This window comes from Meleagris gallopavo, chromosome 2 (genome assembly GCF_905368555.1).
Source record: "Meleagris gallopavo chromosome 2, MGAL_WU_HG_1.1, whole genome shotgun sequence".
Lineage (NCBI taxonomy): Eukaryota > Metazoa > Chordata > Aves > Galliformes > Phasianidae > Meleagris > Meleagris gallopavo.
Genome location: NC_139405.1, coordinates 75067394 through 75091955, shown reverse-complemented (window position 1 = coordinate 75091955; position 24562 = coordinate 75067394). Strand labels below are relative to the sequence as shown.

Sequence of the window (24562 nt, the reverse complement as noted above, 5' to 3'; positions counted from 1 at the left end):
ATGTCCATCATTGAGGCAACTCCCAGCAAAAACAAGCACCACCTCCCCCACCACCCCTCCACTGGATGCTTAGTACCTTCCCAGCCCCCGTTAGAACTGCTGCTAGTTTCACAGAAGAGTGTTATCTGCTTTTGTCACAGAGGACTTAAGAGAAATCATACATGTCACTGGAAACCTGCTTCTTAATCTTCTCTAGTAGCTCTCTAAAAGATGCAAGGAAAAGCCACTTCCAGCCAGAAAATTAGCTAAATGTTACTGCAGTCTGCAATGGGATTGCAACCTCTGACAGTGAAAAGGTGAAACCACCACATTATGTTGAGTTCATTATCCACCCGCATGGGAAAAAATGCTGCAGTGAACAACACTAAAACAAACTGCAGTGGGGGAAGGGAACCAAGTTTGATGGTTTTATCTATTGTTTTAATCCGGTTTTGGTTTTACAACTGATTTATTAACTGTCATCTGCAAGGATGCTACTAATGGTGGCCGTATGCTTTGTTCCTTACTATTTGAACACGGACATTCTGCAAAGAGGTAGAGAGAACACCACAAGAAGAGTCCCACTGAGCTATCAGCAGTTTGCTGCTTCTGCTTGAGCAAATCCAAAGGTCATGCACCTAATATATTCAAAACAATACCCAAGAATAACAAGAGTGCTATGCGTGTTAATGCTTGATTTGACAGCACATCTGCATTACTGAATTCAAAATAAGCATTAGGCATTTCTCGCTGTCAATCTCTTCTCAGAAGCACAATTGAGAAATTGACATCAATTACCTAAGATGTTTTCAAATGCTTCTTTCAAATAAGAGAAATAGGCTGCTACAAGAAAGTTTAATTGACTTTTGTGGTAGCCTCAAAATGGGATAAACATGGATTTTTCAAGGCTAAGAGGGAATACTATGGCTAAACAGCAATAAGCTTTCATGTTTATTTTACCTGATGAAGAAACAGAGCACAGCGTAACTGTTTAAGTTACTCTGCTCTTTCCAATTTTCTATTCCGACTTGCAATGTTTGCAATGTACCATCAGTTTCTTCTTTTAAGGATTGGGACTTTGTCCACATCCTTTTCCCCTCCAATCACCATCATCCCTGAGTGATAACTGCCAGGAATTGTACGTATACCTGCCTGAAACTAGAATCCCATAGGAGTTAGAAGGTGCCACCAGCAATTCTTAGGTCTGTTTATAAATATGTTACTGTATGGATGGCAGAGACACTATAAAGTCTTCGTAATCCTACATCCTCCACAGAACAAGATTCTACCCACTAATGCTAGGAAGCTCCTCTCTGGTTTTGATCAAATATAACACCGACCAAAGTTCTTCTGACATCAAAAGAAACAGACATTGAGCTGAGTAGGAGACCTTACAAATATGGCAAAGTACATTCATGCTCTAAATGATTTTCAAATGTTGTAAGTCTGATAGCATTTATTTGTCATCTAGCCCCTGCATAAACTGCTATAGCATAATCTGGTCTCTGGTTGTCAAGGACTTAGATAGGCATGTTTTAATTAAATCAGATAATTAAGGATCATGTTTTATTAGGCATTTCCACTAAGACTCACGAACAATGCCAATTATGCAAGCGTGTACACACAATAATTCAATTAGCTATAAAATGTATACTTAAGAAAACAAAATCTGTGCACCTTTACTACTATAATGCCTGATTCAAACCCAGATACTGTATTCCACCAGGCCTCAACACAGTGATTTTAACACAAAATATTGTTACCACTGTATCTCGGATATTTAAAAACAACTGATCTTTCTGCTATGCAATGGCACATAAGGGCTTAGTTTGCTATGAAGTTGAATTAAGACTTGCCATGTTATGGCCTTAAGAATAAAACACTACAATTTAGTAGTTCTTAGTATTAAAAAAAAAAAAGATAAATTTCATACAGGATTTTTTTTTCCCTGAAACTGGGCATACCACAAGAAATGAAGGAGCTAGCAGGGATGTCTTACAATCTTATATCACATAAAATTGTTTTAAATTTCATCCTCAGCTTACAAATTTCTTTGTGCTTTCACTCATTTTATCCAAATTAAGCACACGTCCCTTGAAAATCCTTCCAATACAAGGAGGCTGATGGCTTCCCTGTGGAGCGCTATTGCCAGGAGGCAGTTTGGAAAGTGACAGGCTGTGAAGAGGTACAACGGGCAATATTAAACAGTTGCCCTTCAATTAATGTGTAGAGTGACCCACTTAGTCACCACAGCTGAGTCCTCTAATTCAGAAGATTTCAAATGCACCAATTCAATTGCCCATACTGGGATACCAACTGGCAATTAGGTCCAAACGGATTTGCATTTTTTTCTGTTTCAGAATAAAACACAAAACTGAAAATAGAAATTGCTGCTAAATACCTGTAAGTATTTTTTCTACTTAGAAAGGTATATGATTTTCCATTGCCCAAAATACAGAAAAAAAAAGTCATTTATAAAAGTTTTAAACCATTTAAAGTTGATGCTAAAATGTCAAAAACGGAGCATGTCCTATTCGGACGTTTAACCTTACAATGTGCAAAAAGTATAATGCTTCATCCATATATGTTGACTTTTCTGCAAATTTTGTTTTCTTTCCCACACAACAGCTTCAAAAGCCAGAATTATATATTTCACATCTGAATTATGCTATATTAATTTAATTTGTACCACTAGCATGGACCACTTTTTATGAAAATAATCCTTCACGAAAATATTCAAGACTGTTTGTTTTAACTTCACCAGATCATTTCCTGGAAAAATATAACTAATGCATGAATAATTTCTTAAATCAAAAGCAAAAAACCCATTTCACCTTTTCTCCAACCCACATTATTCTGTGCTGAAATATTAATCTTCAACATCACAAATAATAATAATCCAAAGCAAGTAGCTTAATCCTTCTGTTAACTCCAGGAAATGAACACAGATTCTTGTTCATAAATAGGTCTCCTCAAATGACTCCATCAGAACAAGAAGGCTAAAAGTTAGTCATACATTAATAATATTTTTTTTGGATGATGGAGCACCTTTTGGTGTAAACCTGGAATGCCTGGCTCCGGATAGTGGCATTCCTTGAGCAAAGAGATCACAGTTAATCATCTACCAGGGAAGCCAAGCTTCTGGAGCTACATAAACCTCTAAAAGAAGCCTTTCCCTCACCTCAACCTTCACAGAAGGATTTGCCTGGACTAAGCAGGTTTCCTAGGGGAGATATAACCCACAAGCTTCTATATTGAACTGACATCCAAAACTACAAAAAGTGGCACAGATAGACAGCACTGGGTAATCAGCCATTTGCTCACTGTGCCAAATGAAACATGTAGAAGTGGTACTAAGGAATATGGTTTAGTGGGCAGTATTGGTGGTAAGCGTACGGTTGTTTAGATGACGTGAGGTCTTTTTCCAACTTTGATGATTCTATGATTCTATTCTATGACTCTGTAAACAAACAGTTCATCATGTAAAACAACGTCTGCCTGACCAACTTCCTTCAACTAATTAAGGATCAGCAAATATATGTCTATACTCAACATCACCAGAGGTAGTCTAAATCAGCTATGCAGAGTTAATGAATTCTCAAGCACTGGTGACAAAGCCCTAAACTGTAGACTCATGCAATCTCAAACAGAAAAAACAGCAGCTTCCCTGCACCACAGAGCGTGGAGAAACCCTCAGAGACAGCTGGGCACCCCACCAATCCTGGCCTGAATTGTTCCTGCTTATCCTCATGCTCTTACATCCAGAAATTACATTTACCAAGCAGTACACACATCATGCCAGTGCTGCAGCTGGTTGCATGAAATATCTCAGTTCAAGCTCTAAATTGGAAGTGCTAGCAATCTGCATCCAAGCTCAAGAGTAATTGTACAATCATTTATTTCATTTTACAAAATTTACTAAGCTTTCATTTCATCTGGTTCATTGCCCTTACCTTCAAATTTCATAGGACAGATCATTTTGAAAAATATGCTGGGATTCAGGAACAGCTGCCAACTGAAAACTCTGTATCCTAACACAGGTACATAATTCAAGCATCTTACTCACTACTTGTGTACCAGGTTTATCAGGTCAGTCGTTACTTGCATTTACAGGAAGAAGAGCACTGTGATGATTTCAGTGAGAATGACCACCAGCACAAAAACAACTATGAACGGAGTAAGGCAATGTTACAGGAGATGTAAAAGGACAAAGAGATTAAGAAATTACAGAGTAAAGAAATAAAAGCAAATACAAACAAAGAAGTAGAGGTGAGAGGGTTTAGAAGATCATTTAAAGGAGACGAGATGATAGGCCAGAAAGCTGGAACCAAACAGATGGAGAAAGGACTATGGTGTAGGCCAGACATCGATGAGTGCCTGCTAGCAGGCATCGATAGCATCGATGAGGAAGCACAGGACTGAAAGTTGAGCTGAACATGCTACTCCTGCAGGCATAGAAAATAAAAATAAAACCAGAGGAAATAAGTCTTTTTGGCATAAAAAATGCCCCAGATGGAAACATTCTCCCTCCACCCAGATACAGGATTCAAAGTCTCCAATACAGATACAATATACACTTCAGCCATCCCTACCCACTGTGTCCTTAAAGATTCTACCCCATGTCTGCAGACCTTCACCAGTTTTTTGTCCACAGGCCACTTGGTGGTCATTTACAGTCAGTTTTGAATTAACTTATTCCTGTCTGAACTCAGAGCTGATATGCCCACATATTCTGCCCTTTTCAGTACTGCATCCAATCAATATCGATGACAGAATCAAGTGCACCCTCAGCAAGTTTGCTGACGACACCAAGCTGAGTGGTGCAGTTGACATAGTTGAAGGAAGGGATGCCATTCAGAGGGACCTCGAGAGGCTGGGAAGATAGGCCCGGGTGAACCTGATGAGGTTCAACACGGCAAAGTGCAGAGCTTTGCACTTGGGCCGGAGGAATCCCAGGCATCCATACAGGGAAGGAGCGGTCCTTAAGAACAGCCCTGTTCTTCCAGGAGAAGGACCTGGGGGTCCTGATAAATGAAAAACTTAACATAAGCCAGCAATGTGCCCTTGTGGCTCAGAAGGCAAATGGTATCCTGGGCTCCATCAAAAGAGGGGTGGCCAGCAGGGACAGGGAGGTGATTGTCCCCCTCTACTCTGCTCTTGTGAGGCCCCATCTGGAGTACTTAGTCCAAGTGTGGAGCCCCCAATATAAGAAGGACAGGGAGCTGTTGGAAAGGGCCCAGGGGAGGGCCACAAAGATGATCAGGGGACTGGAGCACCTCCCCTATGAAGACAGGCTGAGGGAGCTGGATTTGTTCAGCCTGGAGAAAAGGCGGCTGCAGGGTGACCTCATTGCAGCCTTTCAATACCTAAAGGGAGCCTACAGACAGGAGGGGAATCAACTCTTTGAAAGGGTTGATAACTGCAGGAAGAGGGGAAATGGTTTTAAGTTGAGGGAGGGGAGATTTCTGTTGGATGTCAGGGGGAAATTCTTTACAGAGAGAGTGGTGAGGTACTGGAACAGGCTGCCCAGAGAGGTTGTGGATGCCGCGTCCCTGGAGGTGTTCAAGGCCAGGTTGGATGAGGTCCTGGGCAGCCTGGTCTGGTATTGAATGGGGAGGTTGGTGGCCCTGCATGTAGCAGGGGGGTTGGAGATTCATGATCTTTGAGGTCCCTTCCAACCCTGGCCATTCTGTGATTCTGTGTAATTTTAAGCACACAAATGCTAGCTTATCACTGTCTCACTTGCCTGTAAAATATTTCACAGCAACATCAGCAAGTCACGCACTTAATTTTCTTCTTCATAAAGAAGGTTATACAACCTCTTGGTTTTCTGAAGCATACCACCTCAACAGAAGTATCACGCTTACTCGTACAACATTTTTAAACAGTCTGCTTTTTCTAACTACATCAATGTCAGTTTACAAAAATAAATAAAAATCCAAATGTTGAAGAAAAAAAAAAGTAAACCCTCTCTACAAAAAACAGCACAAAACAAAAAGAACCGGGGATACAAAGTGAGTGATCTGTCAGTTCACAGGTTTGACTGAAAACTTTCAGAAAGACCATTTAATCTTCTACCAGAGATTACTCACCTTCACTTTAATCCCTCTAGGACCAGCTGTCATTTTAAGATCAGATAATTGTCTGAGAACTGACAAGTCCTTGATATGCAGCATGCTAGCATTTGGAAAAGGTTGTTCATTTGACCGGTATCATTGTTTAACCTTTAGCCCTATTGTTCCATTGAGAGTGATCAGCACAATTCTCCATGGAACCACAAAAAAGGAAACTTTTTTTTTTTTTCCAGCCACATCAGAAAGCACAGACACTAGACATGAGGCTCCAGTAATGATCCAGACTGTGCCTGCCCACACAGAAAAGCTTTGCAAAAGAATTGCAGATTGGCTTAGGCAATGAAAACCAAACATTTGCATAATTTCTAAGAACTTAATTCTTTCTTCCCAATGTAGCTGTACTTCCTCTCTTCAAAAATTGAAGATAAACTCCCTGTTGAAAGTCCTAAAATATTTGTACAAATAGAAGGCTAAGCTAAGCTAAGGCTCAAAGACTAAGAATATACAGCAAAAAAAAGCATTAACCTTTCTGATTCTTCAATATTTTAACATCAAGGAAATCTTAAATTCAGTTCCTTCCACCAACCGCTGTCATCCTTACACGATGGGAGGAAGAGCTGGTGGAATGGGACATATATTACACACTAATATATACCAGGAATACAAGCTGGACAACCAAAGCGACAAATGATGCAAGTGTCAGGACAAATAGTAAATAGGCAAAATTGCTCATAAATACCTTATTAAAAGAATCTGGAAGTTTCGTCATACAATAAAAGGCCAAAGTGCCCATAGATTGTATCTGTTCCCAGCTAACACTAAAAAAAAAAAACCAAAACTGTTCAATGACTCTTTGTTTATAAAGGCATACAAATCTCATGATACTACTTCCATCAGTATCAAAGTTCGGCAACTTTCAGAGATTTGGAGAACCTATAGCATACCCCCACCCCAGGTGACTGCCCCTTTCTTTTCTTACTCTTATCCAACTTCAATCTCACTAAAAATCAGAAGTCCATCAAAGCCTCTTAAAATAACATTCAAGATAACATTGTAGAGATCTAGCCCTTAATTCCAAAATCTACTACTAACAACAAAGGGCAAGGCAAAAGGATAAACGTTGCCATAGAACTTTATCATAGTACTTTATAATTGCAACTTTAAAAGTGCTTTTCACTTCACAAACTTCACTGAAAATTGATTTTCAGACTAGGAAAAAAGAGCAATTACTCTTAAATCTGGTTAATACCAGATCCAACTCCATAACTTTAACAACTATTTCATTATTTGAGAAATTATATAACACAAGAAGATTCACTGCTGTTTCAAGAGATTCCTTCACTGAAAATAACTAAACCCATGCAGACAGAAGTCCACACTGGTATAATTAATAGCAGAGTAGGTGGCTAGAACTTCCAAATACAGTGCTGAGAGTCCTGGCCTTATTCAGTATTCTTCCTACAACCCACCTAGACAAACACTCATTTATTCATACATGATGCTGTTAAGAACGGTCAACGTCGGCTTTCAATTAGGAACACTACCTGCTAACTCTGTTCACAGACAGGACTGAGGGAGTGATCCCCTGAAAAGAAAGTACACAGTGTTTATTTTTGAGCAATTCAATCTGAGACCAGGGAACATATTTCAAAAGCAGAAGTCTCTTAAAGACCTCTGATCAAGAAAGGATTCTGCTAGGAAAGGACCTCACTGTTTTTAAAGAAGAACAAGCAAAATGGCAAATTAAATATAAGAAAAAGATCTACCTGAGTAAGTCTACTCATCTGTCCTTTAGTGTTCATTTTATTGGCATCATCTCTGGAGATGGATTGATGTGTTCACTGAGTCAATCCAAACATGAGCAGACTTAGAAGCCAGGAAGGATTCCCTGGCTCTCTCAGCCCCTTGCTGAGAGTTGGTAAACCCTATCAAGACATCTGTCACTGATGCAGAAGAAACCCAGCCTGTTCTCTCCATTTCACTAATGAGGTGTTCAAAGCTATGAGTACACTTGTTGCTATAGTTGCAGAGATGACTGAAAAAAAACATAGTAAAAAGGTCTCCAGCTAAGCAATACTATTTTTAAGTACTTCTTTTTCAGGACAGGGCAACAATTCTAAACAATAGTCTACCCTAACCATACGTAATTAAAAATTCTTTTTGCAAAGCTGCCATGAGTACAAAATCTCATCTTTGCATCACTATCCCAAGGAGCATTAGAGGACTCAGACAACTCATCAAGTTCACAGAACAAATGAGATGAAAATTGTATTTTTGATCTAAGTAAGAGCAGCAATAATTATTAGTCTAAATAATACTAGTCTAAATATTTTGAGAACATATTTTTATAAATGCAATTATTTTGAACAAGTACGGACTTGAAATAAATTCTGAATCAGTTAAGGTTTCCCTTAAACATTTCAACTCCACACCAAAGCTGGTAGTACTACCTCAGATTCCCTATAGTTATCAGAGGGTATATAAACAATACATAGATAATGACAAAAAACTTCTTTCTTACTAAAAACAACGATAGTATTTAAAGCCTCATTAGCAGTTTTCAGTTACGTCAGTAGGACAGTTAACGTATTTCACTATACAACAGTCACTTTAAATCAGGACAAAGAGTGTTTAAAACATATTAAGTAGACTGTACAAAAAATAAGATACAAATGTCTATGGTTATTACAAACCCAAAACACAGAAAGCAAAACAGTGCTCTATCGCCATCCTTAAAGATGACTTTAAAGGTGATTATAATTTGCTCACTGAGCTGCACAGGAACCTCAAACACACAAAATGTCCTTTTTTGTCCAGTTTTACCTCGTACCACAGACTTACTGCTATCTTCAGGTAAAGCATTTTGAAAGTTTCGATTAAGTCATAAAAACTAAAGGATACCGTGCCTTGCACTTTCAGATGCCCTGCTCTCAGACTGCCAAGTCACCACCATCTCTGTTTCAAGGTATATTCACTGCTTACAAAAAGCATCAGAACTCCTAGAGAAAAAAGGAAGCACCAGAGAAAGAAAAAGAATGCCACATAGCCCCAGTGTGTAAAGCAGTTACTGAATTTTATTCAAACTAATAGGAGGGGGGATTAAAAAAAAAAAAAAGATTTATTTTTTTAACCTAGGATATTACTTGCCTTATTTTCTTACCAACTTGATCTATAATGTGCATAGAGCAGGTAAATCATAAACATTTGAAATAATTAAAATAAGAGAAAAATAACTGACTTGCTCTTCAGCGCTGGGTAACTCTACCCCTGCTGCTCTCTCTGCGTATGTTTAACTGTTGTATGTAGCAACATTTAAAAATATATATTATAAAACTAGCCAGGAAACTTCTTCACCCAATAATTCACAAATTAATCAAACCTTGTGTCAAAGACAAAGATATAAGAAAAAAATAAATACTGTAATAATGTCCAAACACTGATGTCAAATGCAATTATAAACCTACCACGAAGCAAATTCTAGTCCTGTGTATTTTATTTTCCTCATCAATACTGTCCAACAATAAAGCATCAAATATAAGGCCTTCGCTATCTTAAAGAATTTATATGGAAAATTTGCCTAAGAAGAGAAAGGCCAGAAAACACAATCGCCCCAACACTGACTGAAAAATGCTGTAGTCAGAACTGTTAAAATCCAATACATGGACAATTCAGAAACCTCATTTAGACAGGAAAATAAAGCACTTGAACCTAATTTTCTTTTCCTAGTTTTTGAGAAGGAGGTGACATTTTCAATAGTCATCTTCTGGCTGGTTCTAAGCTGTACTGCACAAAGCTACAGCACAAAGTATATTTTGATGATTTTTGAAATTTACCTCCTGACAGCAATTGGCTCTTAGCAGATAGGCTGCCAGCAGTCAACAATTTCATGTGTCAAATAATGATTAGATATAACTTGCCAGAGATTTGTTTATAGATGCTTTGTACCCAGAGTTTCCTAGGAATGTTTCCATGCATGTTTTCCCTGTGATATTTAAATGATGTGGAACTCCAGTTTAAGAAACAGGTTCAAGAAACAATTAATAGAAGAAACCACGTTTTCCTTTCATACAAGTTCCTTTCAATTGCAAGCTCAAAATTCCATGTCTCAGTCAAACAGCCTTTTACCTCCAAGAAAAGTTTACATTAAATTAATAATGGTGACAATATTATGTTATATAAATGATCCAAAAAACAACGCTACACATCAGAGAAGTGATCAAAACACTTACATCAAAACACTTTATGCATACAACCTTCTGACAGAATTGTTCATGTCTCAAACTTCCCCGAGACTTTCACTTGAAAGTCCAACTTATGTTCATCACTTTGAGTTTTCAGCCACCTCCTGACTAGCCAAAACTCCACTACTGCTCCTGTTGGAGCAAGACTTATTGCCTGCTAAAAGCTCTAGGTAATGACAAAAGCAAATGGAAGCTAACAATTGGATATTCACTGTGTTGGTTAGATATGGGACCCACCCCTTCTAACAGCAGCACTGACAAAAGAAGGGTTACTCTAGACGAAAGTATTATTCAGTTAATTCACAGAATAAAACTATTTTACAGAATGTTATGATACTACTTTACTGAAGAACAGAGTGTACAATGAAATACAGAAACTCACATATATATTTGCAAGTCATATGCTCTACTTCAGAAGATTTGGGGCAGCATTTTAATAAGCAAGATGTGGAGGTGCTAACCAACATGGGCTCAGTAATCACTGCTGAAGAGCATGTGGGAGTTCAAGCACAACTCATGATTCTTATACCAGCCCCAGATGAGGACTGGAAGCAGAACAGAAAGTTATATTCTTACATACAAAAGAGGATAGTGTGAACAGTATAAATCTCTAGCATTCCCATAGGCTAGGAGCCATTTCAGATTGATGATTCTGTATCTTCATTTGATACTACCAAATAAAAGAACTAGGTTTTACTCACATAGGTTTTAAATATGGGAAAAGAGGAATTCTGAAGTAATAGGTAGAACCAAAATCGCCCTTTAGCACCAAAAAATAAATAAATAAATAAAAATTCAACATTTGGTTAGCAGAGGACCTTGCAGAGAGACAGAAAAAAAAAAAATTAAAAAAGGAAAAAAGTGTAGGGAAAACCTACACTGAACACTGCATTGTTACCCTCCATACCTTAAGATAAAAACCTAAAATTGAGCTTACCTTTCTTGAAGCATAGATGTCAAAAAATGGTTTGTTTCGAACACTGAATGGTTCCTGTGCTTTGTCAATGTGACCAGTCTTCATTTTTTCATGCCGTGGAAATATAATCTCTTTCTCTATACATGAAAGTCGAACATTAAAATCACAGTCTCCAACTGGCTGTCCCTGTCAAATTAACAAAATCAGTATTAAAACCAGACACTTAGTTAATTATTGGAACAGTAAGTATTCCTTAACCATATTTAGAATCATACAGACACAAAAAACATTCAAATCAAATCACTACCACACATTTTTTGCCATGCATTTGGTTTCCAAGCCTTTGTCTCAGGTTCTGAGAGATTTAATGAAATCAAAGTTCATAGAAGGATAAAAACCCACAATATGCATTCAAGCATATATGAACTAAACTGAACGCTAGCAAATTTAGCCAAAAAATCTAAATAATTGAATACCCTTGGTTATATAGCAATTCCATACTTTTCTACACAGTTTTCTTCTGAAACCATTCAGCTCATTTTATTCATAATACTTTTAAAGTCAAAACAACAATGCATTTCACAGTTAAGCAAAACCCTGCTTAAATGTACCACAGTGTTATTTAGAAAGAAGAATAGTTACATAAATGTTAGCTTTTCTGTCACAGGAAAGAGAAAACTATAGCTGCTATTGGAAAATATGGCAATAAATACTGGCTGCAGAAACACACAGAATACGTGATGGTTCAGTCCTACTGATACAAAGCAGCAATTTCACATCACTCTTTGCACACTGATGCAGTGAACGAGTCGGTACAAGTGTTCTAAATATGCATGTTGGATTGATAGTTGCTTATAATGGAGTTTAATGTGTTTTGAACATTAGATGGTGACAAGAACACACTGTGGATGTTGTTCAGTGAAAATGAGCAAAAATTCTGAAGTCTGTTTCAAAGCAATGAGTCCCTTTCAAAGAACTAAGGCATATAATTCAAACATCAGCATTAGTGCAAAGGATATCCAGCACAGGAAATTATTTATATGATATATAAATATCCCTCATTTTGCCACCTTATTCACACACACAGAAAAACATGGGAAAACCATCTCTTTCACTGTCTGCAGAGAATAAGCCCAAAGAGCTTCAGCTTCAATACCAGAATTTTTCAAAAAGCTGAAGGCAGTGAGCACAGGAAGGGATGTGTGTGCACCCTGAGCATAGGAGATCACAGCCACCAGACGGATGAGCAGAAAACCAGAAACCAAGCCACACAAAACACAGTGAGAAGAGAAAGAGAAGGAGAATCTATAAGACAGAAAGCGTGATGTGACAAATGTGACAAATAGAACCTGAATTCTGAAAGAACAGCAAGCAGGTAAATGTAAAAAAACAACCAGGCAACCTGATCTAATGCCTGATTTAGCAGTGGGCAACCCTGCTCACACCATAGCAATTGGAACTAGATGGTCTCTGCAGTCCCTTCCAACCCAAGCATTCTATGACATCCTGAAGGGGTATGCAAAGCTAAGAGAGAGAATGATTATGTTCTGGGCAAGTCTCTCGAGTCAGAGAAAAAGTGAACACTCGTGTTAGATTCAAGCCCTTTGCAAACTCAAAAGGAAACACCACCACCCTGACCTTTGTAGCAACCAGGTGAAGAATGCACATCTTTTTCCTGCAAAATATGTGATTTATTTCACATAACTTATTATCGCTTTTTTCAATTTCATTATTATTATTTATTAACCGTTCCCTAGGTTTTAGCAAAATCTAACAGACATGCTCCCTTCCCTAAGGCAGCTTTCCCACACAGCCATGTTTCATGAGGTCTGAAAGAGCAAACATGCTAATTAACTGCAAATATTTGAGCTTTGATAAGTTTCTTAAGAGTTTCTTTACAATGATTCATTCAGAAATGTTTTAGCACAATGACTTCATTTCAACCCCTTCATAGTTAAATTAAAAGCCAAGATGATTTCATATGCTCCACGAAAGAGCTGTATCACTTTCTTTTCCCTTAAATAATCCTTTCGCTTCTCACAGTTATTTGAAACTAATTATTTCCTGCAGCTCTGTCAATCATGTATTTTTATTCCAAAGCTTGTTAAGTAGAAGGTCTATCACATAGAGGTCAGAGCTAGGCTGACACAAGATTACATGAGATGGGAAAACACAAGTAATGCTGCCAAGCAATTGCTTCATCAGTGAAGTAAACTAAGAATTAAGAAGTTAAGGAATATTTATTCCCACCTAAGTATAGCATATTAGTGGTAAGAAAATTAACATAATGCTGAATTTTAAATCAAGGACATGCTGAATAAAAAGAAGACCGGGAGAGGAAAGCTTTTACTGTTATTCACAATTCTCATAATCACAAGAAATGTTAATATGTAATGGATGCATTACAGTCAGACCCAAAACCTTTAAGTGGTAAATCTACCTATAAGCAAGTAAGTAGGAGAGCAATGCAGACCACAATAGATAATTTGTAGATCTTGACAAAAGAGGATGAGAATATTTAGTGTATAAAGTACACATTTAGAAGTTCTCCAAAAACAAAACATCAGTGCTTTCATAATTTTTCATAGAATCATAGAATCCCAAGGCTAGAAAAGACCTCTAAGATCATCCAGTCCAACCATCCATCCATCACCAATATTTCCCCCTAAACCATGTCCCTCAGTACAACATCTCAATGTTTCTTGAACACCTCCCTGGGCAGCCCGTTCCAGCGCCTGACCCTGAGTTTAAGCAATACACAGATGTTTTATTACTCTGAGCATTTGAGATTGAATTTCAGTATGCAAGTTTCTATTTTTTTTGAGAAGGATGAGGGTCAGCAGTGCCTAACAGCACAGTTACTGAAGCGCGAGATGGCAATTCCTGTTCTACACATTTTCATCCTAAAGTCAGTCTGGCAGTGTGGAGTAAAGCACAATTAACAAGTAGCATGTGTTTCCCATTTATGCAAGAAAGTTACACTTCCCCCTCACAGAGACTAAAATGCATTCCAGAGCAAAATATCATTTAGAAGAGCCTCAGGAAAGAGTCATCTGTTGACCCAACCTCTCTTCTGAGATTTTTTTTTCCACCTGTTGTAACTTCGTGCATAACACTACAAGGTCGCTCATAGTGTAAAGTGGGCTTGCAGTAGATGTGACACATAAAAAGACTGTCTCAACTTTAAACACAATCCTCCATGCAATCTCAAAATGTAAAACATCTCTAATGACCTTTGAAAGCTACATAAGATTGAACTTTTCAATTTAAATTTACAGTATTTCAGACAAACTTATCAACTGAATCCACACCCATTAATCACACAAGAACCTAGTGCACCACAAGAGAAATATGTCAAAATATATGATTAAAAACTGAGCGTGCAGCTCAGTTAATATCTCTCATCTTAGGGGGTTGGGGAAAGGTGATGTATTTGCTGAAAGGAGCTAAAAGAAAAAAAATTACAGTTCCAACAGGATCCCTCTACATGGATACTGAGAGAATGAATTTCAGGTTTTGTCTGATGCATCAGAACAGACAAACTGTAGCTCCTGTGCTCCATCAGGATCACAGAGACTGTCGTGTTGAAGTTACAATCTGCTGGCTCTATGGCTATGAGAGTTGGCGAGTAACTTAGATTCCAGGTCAGCACAACAGGAAGATGGCAGGTAGCACTGAGAGGGGTCCAACAGGATAACAGGACTTCTGCTGTATGTCCCACTGGGGAACCTCTCCCTCAGGAAAAGCATAGCACCTCTGAGCAGCTGCTGAAGCGGACAGAAGTCTCCATTCTGCCTTTAAGGCCGACCCCGTGGCAACTAGAACTTCGTAAATTTGGTGAGCTGCATGGCGAAAGTCCTTCACCTAGCTGGATGGAGTACAAATAACAAAAACAGGTGCACAGGTGATAAATCCCACAAAAATACTTTCTATTAGAATTTGATGTTTATCTGGCTTCTGCAACACAACTGTAGTAGAAAGAAAAATAACGTGAATACTGCTGATAAGCAGCTTGGTCCAAGATAAACTGAGAATATTTGCTCTCTTTGCCTATGAGATATGGTTCAAAGCCTACCTGCCAGCACAGTCCGGTCCATTTGCCTCCCCAAAGAAACACCTTGGAGATGAATAATTCAGCACACGCGTGCATATACGTTCCACACACGTCTTCACTTATCGAGCCATAGCAGAACACATGTCACAACTATCTTAGCTTTAATGATTTTGAGAGAAGAATAAAGAACAAGCAGGCTGAAATCCTACCCTGTGTTTAGCATTATTGTTGACGATTCCAGGCACCCACAGCTGACATCTGCATTTCCAACTAAAGCCCATTATTAGTTCTCCCATTTTCTGAAGACCTCACAGTCAAATATCTTGCATTTAATACTTGTACTAATGGTCTGGCATGGGTTGCTTCTGATTGTGCTTTCATAGATGTGGCCTTTTTTTATATACAGATAGATATCTATGCATAGCTTATACATAAAAACAAATCTGAAGGTGCTGTTTCATTCTCCAAATAAGATTATTACTGTATTCAATCATCTAACTTTGTTGGTTTTTTTTTTTTTTTTGCATTTTTGAAGTTTTCAAAACAGGACAAAAAAAGTATTAGAGAACTAAAATGTACTGAAGAATCACGTTTCCATTTTTCTTCTCTAACACAGAATGAGCGACAACTATTATAATCTGAAAATTGAATTTGAAATGTGTTTTTTCTAAATTTAACCAACAAATATTAAGAACAGCTACATTAATGGCAAGGAATTAAGCCGCTTCAAAATGGTTTCTAAAATTTATATTGGCAATGAGGTACAGTATGTGAAGCACTGTTTCAATTTTAACAACTCAAGCAATGTGCTGCACAAACATAATTACTATTTATATGTTGCCAGCTTAGACAATGAAATATTGCTTCGATTTAGTACAGAACAAAAATGGTTTGGGAATCGGATCTATTAAAAGGATTACTTAAGACGTGTATTCAACTATTTCACAGAATCACAGAATTGTAGGGGCTGGAAGGGACCTCTAGAGATCATCGAGACCAATCCCCTGCCAAAGCAGGTTCCCTACACCAAGTCGCACAGATTTGTATTCCTTTTTCAGAAAAACATGGGGATACATTTTGGAATGAGTCAACAAAGGAAGGAAGTTCATGTTCCACGAGTAAACATCAAGTTTATTTCACACTTTTTATTGTCAGCATACATAACTCGAACAAAACAGCAGAACTGTCAAAACAAGGACAAGCACCTAACCCACCTCTTTTGAGAGCACAGCTGTAAGACAGGCACTGAAAGCTTAGGAGCAGCTATTTGGGAAACACAGGCAACTTAGTCCAATTCGTTTTTTGACTGCATGTACAGTAGTTTCATTCAGCATCTTTATAATCCTTATAAATCCTTCTGAGCCTTCAAAAACAAAACTCAAATCAGCAGATTTTACTGGGATGCAAATGACTAAAATCTGCAGGAATTATGTTCTAGTCTAGACTGGCTGCCTCCCTCAAGTATTTCAAGGAGTTGATGAACTTCCAATTTTTAATTACAGAATTAAAAAACGGAATTCTAATAACCCACAGCTATAAAATAGATTCTCCATCATCATCATAGGGTTATTTACACACAAAAAGATCTCACACTGTCCTCCCTTGGGAATCTAAATTTTGAATAATTTATTTAGCATTGAATATAGGCTATCTGCAAAATAAAATATTGAACACAAGGCTTTACTGCTTCTATTTTTTTCCTATGACTTTTGCTAGTGCTGTTGATGCATGTAGTATGTAGGCATACTAACTGTGACAGCTACTAGGTGGCACAGACAATATTTTCTGTTTCTGCCCCTGCTCTCCTTAGACTCTCTTCCTTTTCACCACCAATTCACATGACTCTTCTTAGGGTTAATTACTGATGGCTTGTACACTGATATCTGTATGAGGAAGCGCCATTCCCATGAGTTACGGAACCATGGGAAAATTTCTAAATCTTAAGAGATATTGTTCAGAGTGTTTCATACTTGAAAAAAATGTAAAATTCAGTTTTTAGGACAAAAATCACTTCGTTTTTCTTTAAAATAAGATTACTCATTACAGTAAGCATAATTCCCCTAAAAATAATTTATATTATCACTACAACTATCATTGGTTCACAAGTGTTTTCTTAGAAAGGGAACCACCTGCTTTTTCTAAATCATGATAGAACTAAAAATTAAGCATCTGCTTATAGTAGATTTTATACTCCTGAAGACTTGCAAAAGATCTGTAACTTAAGTACATGAGAAGGAAGGGGACAGAATCTTTAGCAGGATCTGTTATGATAGAACAAGGGAAAATGGTTTCAAACTCAAAGAAGAGAGTTAGATAGGATATGAGGAAGCAAAGGTAGTGAGGCACTGGAACAGGTTGCCCAGAGAGGTGGTGGATGCCCCATCCTTGGAGACACTCAGGGTCAGGCTGGATGCGGCTCTGAGCAACCTGGCCTAGCTGCAGGTGTCCCTGTTCACTGAAGAGGAGTTGGACTAGATGACTGCTAAGGGTCCCTTCCAACTCAAAAAATTCTATGATTCCAATCTTTTAAGATACCTAGTCTGTTACATGCATAGTTATGCTTACAAATAGGAATACTGATTAATTGCTATTATACTTATTTCAGAAAATAAGTGGTTTTCTTCATATTTGTTTTAAACAAAAGAAATATACTAACCAGAATGAAATACAGCCTACAGGTTATTCAAACATAATGAAAATGGAACAAAAGACACTTGAGAGATCTTGCTTTCACCCTCAGAAACCCTATTTTGTATTATTTACTTATCTATTTCAGATCTAATACACCCTTCTGATTAACAACTTTGTTTCCTCTTTAGTTTCTTTTACATAAAAGCAGGAAGAGGGGAAGGCAGGAGACAAGGAAGAAGCCGAATATATCAAGTATGAGTACCAGATAAAGTATAGAGAAGGAGGAATTAAAAAGTTAACTAAGTTAAGGAAATAAGATGAAATTTGAATACAATCCCACTGATTCCATATAGTATAGGCAAAAAAGGAAAAACATTATCTTTTTTGAAAGAAAATAATTAATCTTCACTAGCAATAATGATGCAATTGAAAGAGTTGTTCAACTATAAATTTTTTCAGCACTTTACACTTCAGTTGTGATCATTCTCAGGTTCCTGAGAGATGTGAATATTTGCCTAAGCCAGAAGTTGGGTCCAAGTCCACTTGACAGCTCTCACTGTAATGGCTATTACAAACTGCAAGGTGAGGCAGACAATTTTTCTATTTAGTGTTACAGTTTCTAACACAAGTCAAAAAAAAATATTGCAAATAAAAAGTGAGGGTTTTTACAGGTGAAAATGTGACAGACAAAACAGTTCAGAAAAAATACTAAGAAAAGCTCTTTAAAGAGACCTTCAAACAAACAAACAAGAAAAAAACTTGCCCATGGACTTTATTCCCCGTAAAGAAGGTTTGAAGTATTTCAGAAACATTATCATTCACAATGCAACTTTAACATTCAGGTCTCATGCTGTAATTGCCTTAGCAAGTATTACACCTTGCTTAAGAGCTGTCACATCTGGGTAAATAGGAATAAAATCTACAGAACCCAAACACCTGAAAAATATAAAGGATTCAATACCATAGCAACTTCTACAGCTGCTTTTGGAGAACTACTTGTCCCCATCTCTCCCAGGAGCAACACTTCATGCCTCTTCTACTGACAATTATAGCAGTGGTAATCTGCTATTCAAAGGGTTCTCGTGAGACATGCTTCACAGGAAGGTATGGAAACAACTACCTTCGGGAAAAAAACAAGACATGACAAAATTTAATAGAGTCTCTTTGCTTCTGTATAATATTCCACCAAGCATTCTCTGTTCTGGCAATCGTTGAAAACAAACTACCTTACCTGCAATTTGTAGTGCCCCAGGGTTGGGAAAAGGAGCATCTAACTCAGAGACACAGGGGAAAGGCAAAAAAAAAAAAAAATCAAATGCATATTTCACAAAATCTAACCAGAATGTAAAACAGTCACCTGTCAAACTAATCACAATGAAGGAAAAAAAAAAAAAAAAAAAAAAAAAACAGTCCCTTATAGTAAACAGCTTATCAGATAAAAAATACAGAATGAGGGACAGAAAAACACCAAAAATATCCTGGTCAGCACTCTTCAGCAATAATTTACTTTTCGTAGGGAATATAGCAAAAAAGTTCTAAAGAGGGATGTAAAAACATGTAACAATGCTACTTCTCAGTTACACATCTACCTTTGTTAAACACAAAGAACAACAGGAAAAAAAGCACAAACTATGAGAGGTTTACAAAATAAGTAAAAAGATTTTCACTTTTTGCTGCTGAGACATAGATGTCAGTATCTAATAATGAAAAGGATGAAGAGGGAACAGGGCTGAGATAGGAAAGACTATGAAAAAGACAACTATTTATATACATTCCTGTTCATCCATCTCCATAGACCCAAAAGCTTCTGTCCCAGCACTGCTTTTTATCATACTGATGCTTCATTTTCCATGGCCTCCTAAGCCACCACTAGTTGCTCTCCTCATTCTGTAACATCATCCCACTCATATATCCTAAGAAATACTCAAGCATATAACAACTTGTAGCTTCATCTGGCCAAGCTGTCCATGCACTACAGTCTCTGCTCATCACCCAATAAACTGTGTTTCAAAACACGGAGGAGTAGATTTGCATGACTTTGCAAATCAAGCAGGAGACCTGGGAATCAGAGAGAAGCTCTAGAGGTACCAGAACATTGCAAGTTACAAGGCAATCTTAATGCATCTGTCTTGTGTTACACCAGACTGCAACATGAGGTAAGACCAAACAGATGCTCTGCACTCCATTTACCAGAAAACCTCTTAGCTGGGATAGAATGAGGAAGCACATACAGATTTTTAGAACATTATGTAAAGACCACCGTTGCAGGGGCCTGGGCAAGAGTAAGTACATGAACAGCTTTCCTACTTTCTAGGGTACCAATAGCAACATAAGTATTTCAAGCCTGTATTTTCAACTTAATTTCAGATATGACCGAGAAATTAAAATTAATAGTGGGAAAGTCATTATTGGCAGTCAGATGCATTTGTAAACAGAAAAGATTATGCAAGTAAGTGCTTGCATCTCTGAATTATGCTCTCAGAATTTTCACTTTGTATTTTTCAGATAAGGTTACTCGACTAATAAAGAACAGACAGCCTGTACTGTGAGCTTTACATCACCTTAAAATTGGGTTTAAAAAGGAAAACTCGGACATGGTAATATTTTACAAGGATTTAAAACAAAAAAAATCATGCATGAGTTCAATGAAGAATGATTTATGATCGCAGTATCTGTTTACAGTGATACGTTTAATCTAACAGCTACAACTTTATTATGCATAATGATAGCAAAGTTTTGATCTTGACTTGATTTAATGCATAGAATTTTCCAAAATTTATTAAAATTCTCTATCTCCTTTTTAAACATTAAAATAATTATTCTTTTTCAAGGACTTGATCTATTCTTACCACTGCAATCTGGTCTCAAGAAAACTTGGCTAGAATTTTAAAAATTAAAGGCCAAGGCTGGAAAGAAGAAGTACTACTCATTTTCGGTATCTTTGCTAAGAATTCATTAATTAGAACCCTACATTATGCCAGCGTTACTTTTTATTACTAAGTTAGGAAATAAAATAGTTGCTTGGGTTTAGTGTTTATACATCTAAACGTAGCTGTTGAGTATGATCTAAGAAAAAGCCTGTCAAAACAAGGTATCTCAGGAAGAGCTGTCTCAAAGATGACTGGAAAACGAAGACATTTTCTATTATAAATAGTTCTGATGAACAGAAACTTGGATTTATTTGTATTTAGTCTGGGACTGCTAATTTTTCTGTTGTCACTATCCTTCACCTGGAGCTACCCATCCAATTTGAACTTTTTTTTTTTTTTTTTTTTTTTACTAACTATTCAGGTATTCAGGAAGAGGTAGTACAACTACAGCTACCTACTAATGCATTCATCTACATAAAGCCACAAATCAGGAAGCTGAAAATAACAGGCATTGCAGGGATTTCACTTTGTACTCCTTAAGACTAACCACTACAACGATTGTTAGGTCCCATTAGATTTGATATAAGAAAAAAATCTTTTTTTTTTTTTTTTTTTTTTTTTACAATAAGGGTAGTGAGGCACTGGAACAGGTTGCCCAGAGGTGGTGGATGCCCCATCATTGGAGACACTCCATGTCAGGCTGGACAGGGCTCTGAGCTGATGTAGCTGTGGGTGTCCCTGCTCAATGCAGGAGAGTAGGACTAGATGACCTTTAAGGGTCCCCTCCAACTCAAACGATTCTATGATTCCATTAGCCTCTTATGTTCAGAGGATCATGAAAAAAGAATCCTGATTTCATTCATACACAGTCCACACATAACCAGTGACATAAATGTGGAGAAAAAAATATCTCAGAATTTGAAAACCATCCTTTAATAACATTAAATCTTACACTAGTCCTGAGAATCACTCAAGAGCACTGTAGCCAACCAGGGACAAAACTCTGCCAGGGACCATTTTATGTACTTACAGAGAAGATGAAGTTTCAGTACCAACTACCCAGACAGCCACATGCTGTTTCATTTGTTATTACAGAGGTATGTAGCCTCTAAGAAAAGGGGGTTTTGAGAGATGATTTTATATATATATTGGGGTTTTATTTGGTTTGTGTTTTTTATTGGAAAGAACCAAGCAAAGCAGAAAAAAAAAAAAATGCAGGGATCGCTGTTTCCTCAAAGAGTTGTGGCTGAGAGGTTGGTTTATTTCTCTTGCATACATCTTCCTTTCTATGAGCTTGCTTTCAGCACGTGGGATGAAAGCAGTGATACAGCAATGTCATATTTTCTGTTTCTATTAATAATAATTAACATTATGTTTCAGACTGAAGAAAATGACAACAAAATAATCTTTTGAAATTTCCTGAATAATCATTTGTTTTTCCTGGCATTGGCATGCCTTGTAACAAAACAGGCATTACCATGAGCTTACAGAAACTACAAAGGTTGCTCCAAAAGTAATGTCTCCTAGTTATTTCCACAGAAACTACAACAGCTACAGAGAGTAAAATACCATAGAGCAAATTCTCAGCTACAAAACACTATTTTTCAAGATAGTCACCACCATTATCCACTTTTGCCAGCAATAAGCAAGAGCCTGCACGTCATCCTCATAACAATCCGCACCAGTGGAGGTCACCCACTGTCAATGTCACCACTGCTGAAATGGCACTCACCACCTTACTGTGTTCACATCCACCAACTGTCTTCATAAACATTCAGTGAGTGTCAACAAATGTCAGTGGGTGCCATTTTTCCTAAGTGGAGGAATTCAATGCCATACCTTATCTCCATACACACTTCCATGTAGATGCTGTTTTTATCAGACTGCCCCTCTGCTGCCATTTCTCACACTAAATCAAAATGTAACAGAATATTGGGGGGAAGGTTCAACCTCTACTGCCATACCACCAATATCTGCCTCCTCTGATGTCGTGGGCCAACACAAAATAGGAGGCATTAATTTCAAAGCAGCCCGTGTACATGCCACAGAAATGAGGAAAAAGAAATGAAAGCAAAGCATTCCATCACAAACTCTGAAAAAGTGACTTTTTCAGCAATTGCAGGTGATAAGCATCAGTGTTCATAAAAAAAATTATCCTGAAGAGAAATTATTTCTATGCTTTCTCTAAGAACTAAAATATACATCTCTCCCAATCACTGAGACCCAGTTTTTCCTTCTTCCTAAGACTTTTCTTGTATAGATATCTAGACTCAAATGCTTAGTATGTATTTCAATCATAATCTATTTTCTCAGTTTCTTTCACCTCTTTCTATAAGGCCACTGAAGTTTGTTTCCAATCTATCCCAGTAAAATTGAAAACCTAAGTAACAAACAGCCTCACTGATAAAAATTTGATTAAAATTCTTAAGAGGTAGGTGGTCTTTTTTCTCATTCTTCTCCTTTGCCATTCTCTTTCATTTCATATTCTCCCTGCTCACCGCTAAGTTTCTGTTACCCTTCTCTCCCGATAATCACATCATCCTGCTTTCAGTGATTTCCTCACCTTCTCTGTGTCAAGCATAGATGAAATGCTAAGTCTGAAGAAAGATTCTGTGATGTACTGAGACACTGCACTCCGTAATTTCATGACTTTCTCCCAAATCACAGTATTGCAGACAAAGTTAAATACATTCCTTTTATTCCCATCTGATCCACAACTAGCAGACCACTGCTGCTCTTAGATCTCAAATTGATACTTGTCTGTCAAACAGGTAACTTTTCTAAATTCCGTCTCAGACAGGTTGCCTTGTCTCAGCTGCTACATTACACCTGCAAATACTAGTTTTTAAGAATAATTAGTCCCCTGAAAACAAGAGAATACAAAATAAATACAAGAATGAAAATTTAATTTTGAAGCACAACAACAGTGGGTGAAAATACTGAGAAGAGTTCAAAGTGATATTACAGTAAGAGACATTTGGAAGTTATCAATTACATGACACTATTTTGCCATAACCTGGAATTCAAATTCCATGATTTTTCTGTACATGTTAACAGCCTTCCCTATACCATTTATAGCCATTCTGAGAGGTACAACTCAATGGAACTTTTGCTATTAATGCAAATTAATTAATGTATCGTGCATTCTGCAGAACTATATATCACCTTACTTCAGCACTAACCTCTGCATTTTTGTGTTGGCATTGGTCATCCTAACACACAAATACTCAGCATCATTAATAGCATACATCAGCCTTCAGGATCTACTGCGTGATTTGTGAATTTTGTACTTCAGAAAGAATCTTCTGACAAAGCCAGCAAACTTTGAAACGTTAATCTAGTTTAGGATGGTATATGTGCAAAATAGGTTGAGCATTTGAGAATAAGGTCAGCCAAAAGTATCCCTAATTTGCAGACCTGACTTAAAATGAAGTTCGCCTTATCAGACAAAGGTATTCATCAGCAGAGTTTGAATTCACATTTCCTCCATTACAGTGCAGCACCTCTAACAGCAGAGCATGAAGAAGATCAGATAGGGGATGTGTTGGAAATGCTGTAGTACACGCAGTGGCCAAGGAGTACAGTACCTCTACTGCAGTACTACAGTACTACTGACTTTCAGAGCAGATCGCAAACGTAGGTTCACGATCAAAGAGTGACACAGTATTCTGAGCAATCCCAGCAACCCTCTACTGGGGATAGGGCTTTTAGAATGAAAGTTGGTTGCTTTGTGTAATTATTAGATTTGAAACTACTAGCAAAATTACACAATCTAACTTACACAACTTTACAAAAAA

General features: G+C 37.5%; 1 protein-coding gene across 3 annotated transcripts in view; it reads right to left on the bottom strand.

Annotated features, from left to right (window-relative positions):
- The window catches only part of RNGTT (RNA guanylyltransferase and 5'-phosphatase), a 183455-nt gene that overhangs the window by 100410 nt on the left and 58483 nt on the right, over positions 1-24562 (bottom strand). For all 3 annotated transcript variants that reach the window (XM_085217658.1, XM_085217657.1, XM_085217655.1), the window contains one exon: positions 11232-11396. In XM_085217658.1, the coding sequence (XP_085073784.1) occupies positions 11232-11396 (165 nt within the window). The remainder of the gene's footprint in view (positions 1-11231; positions 11397-24562) is intronic.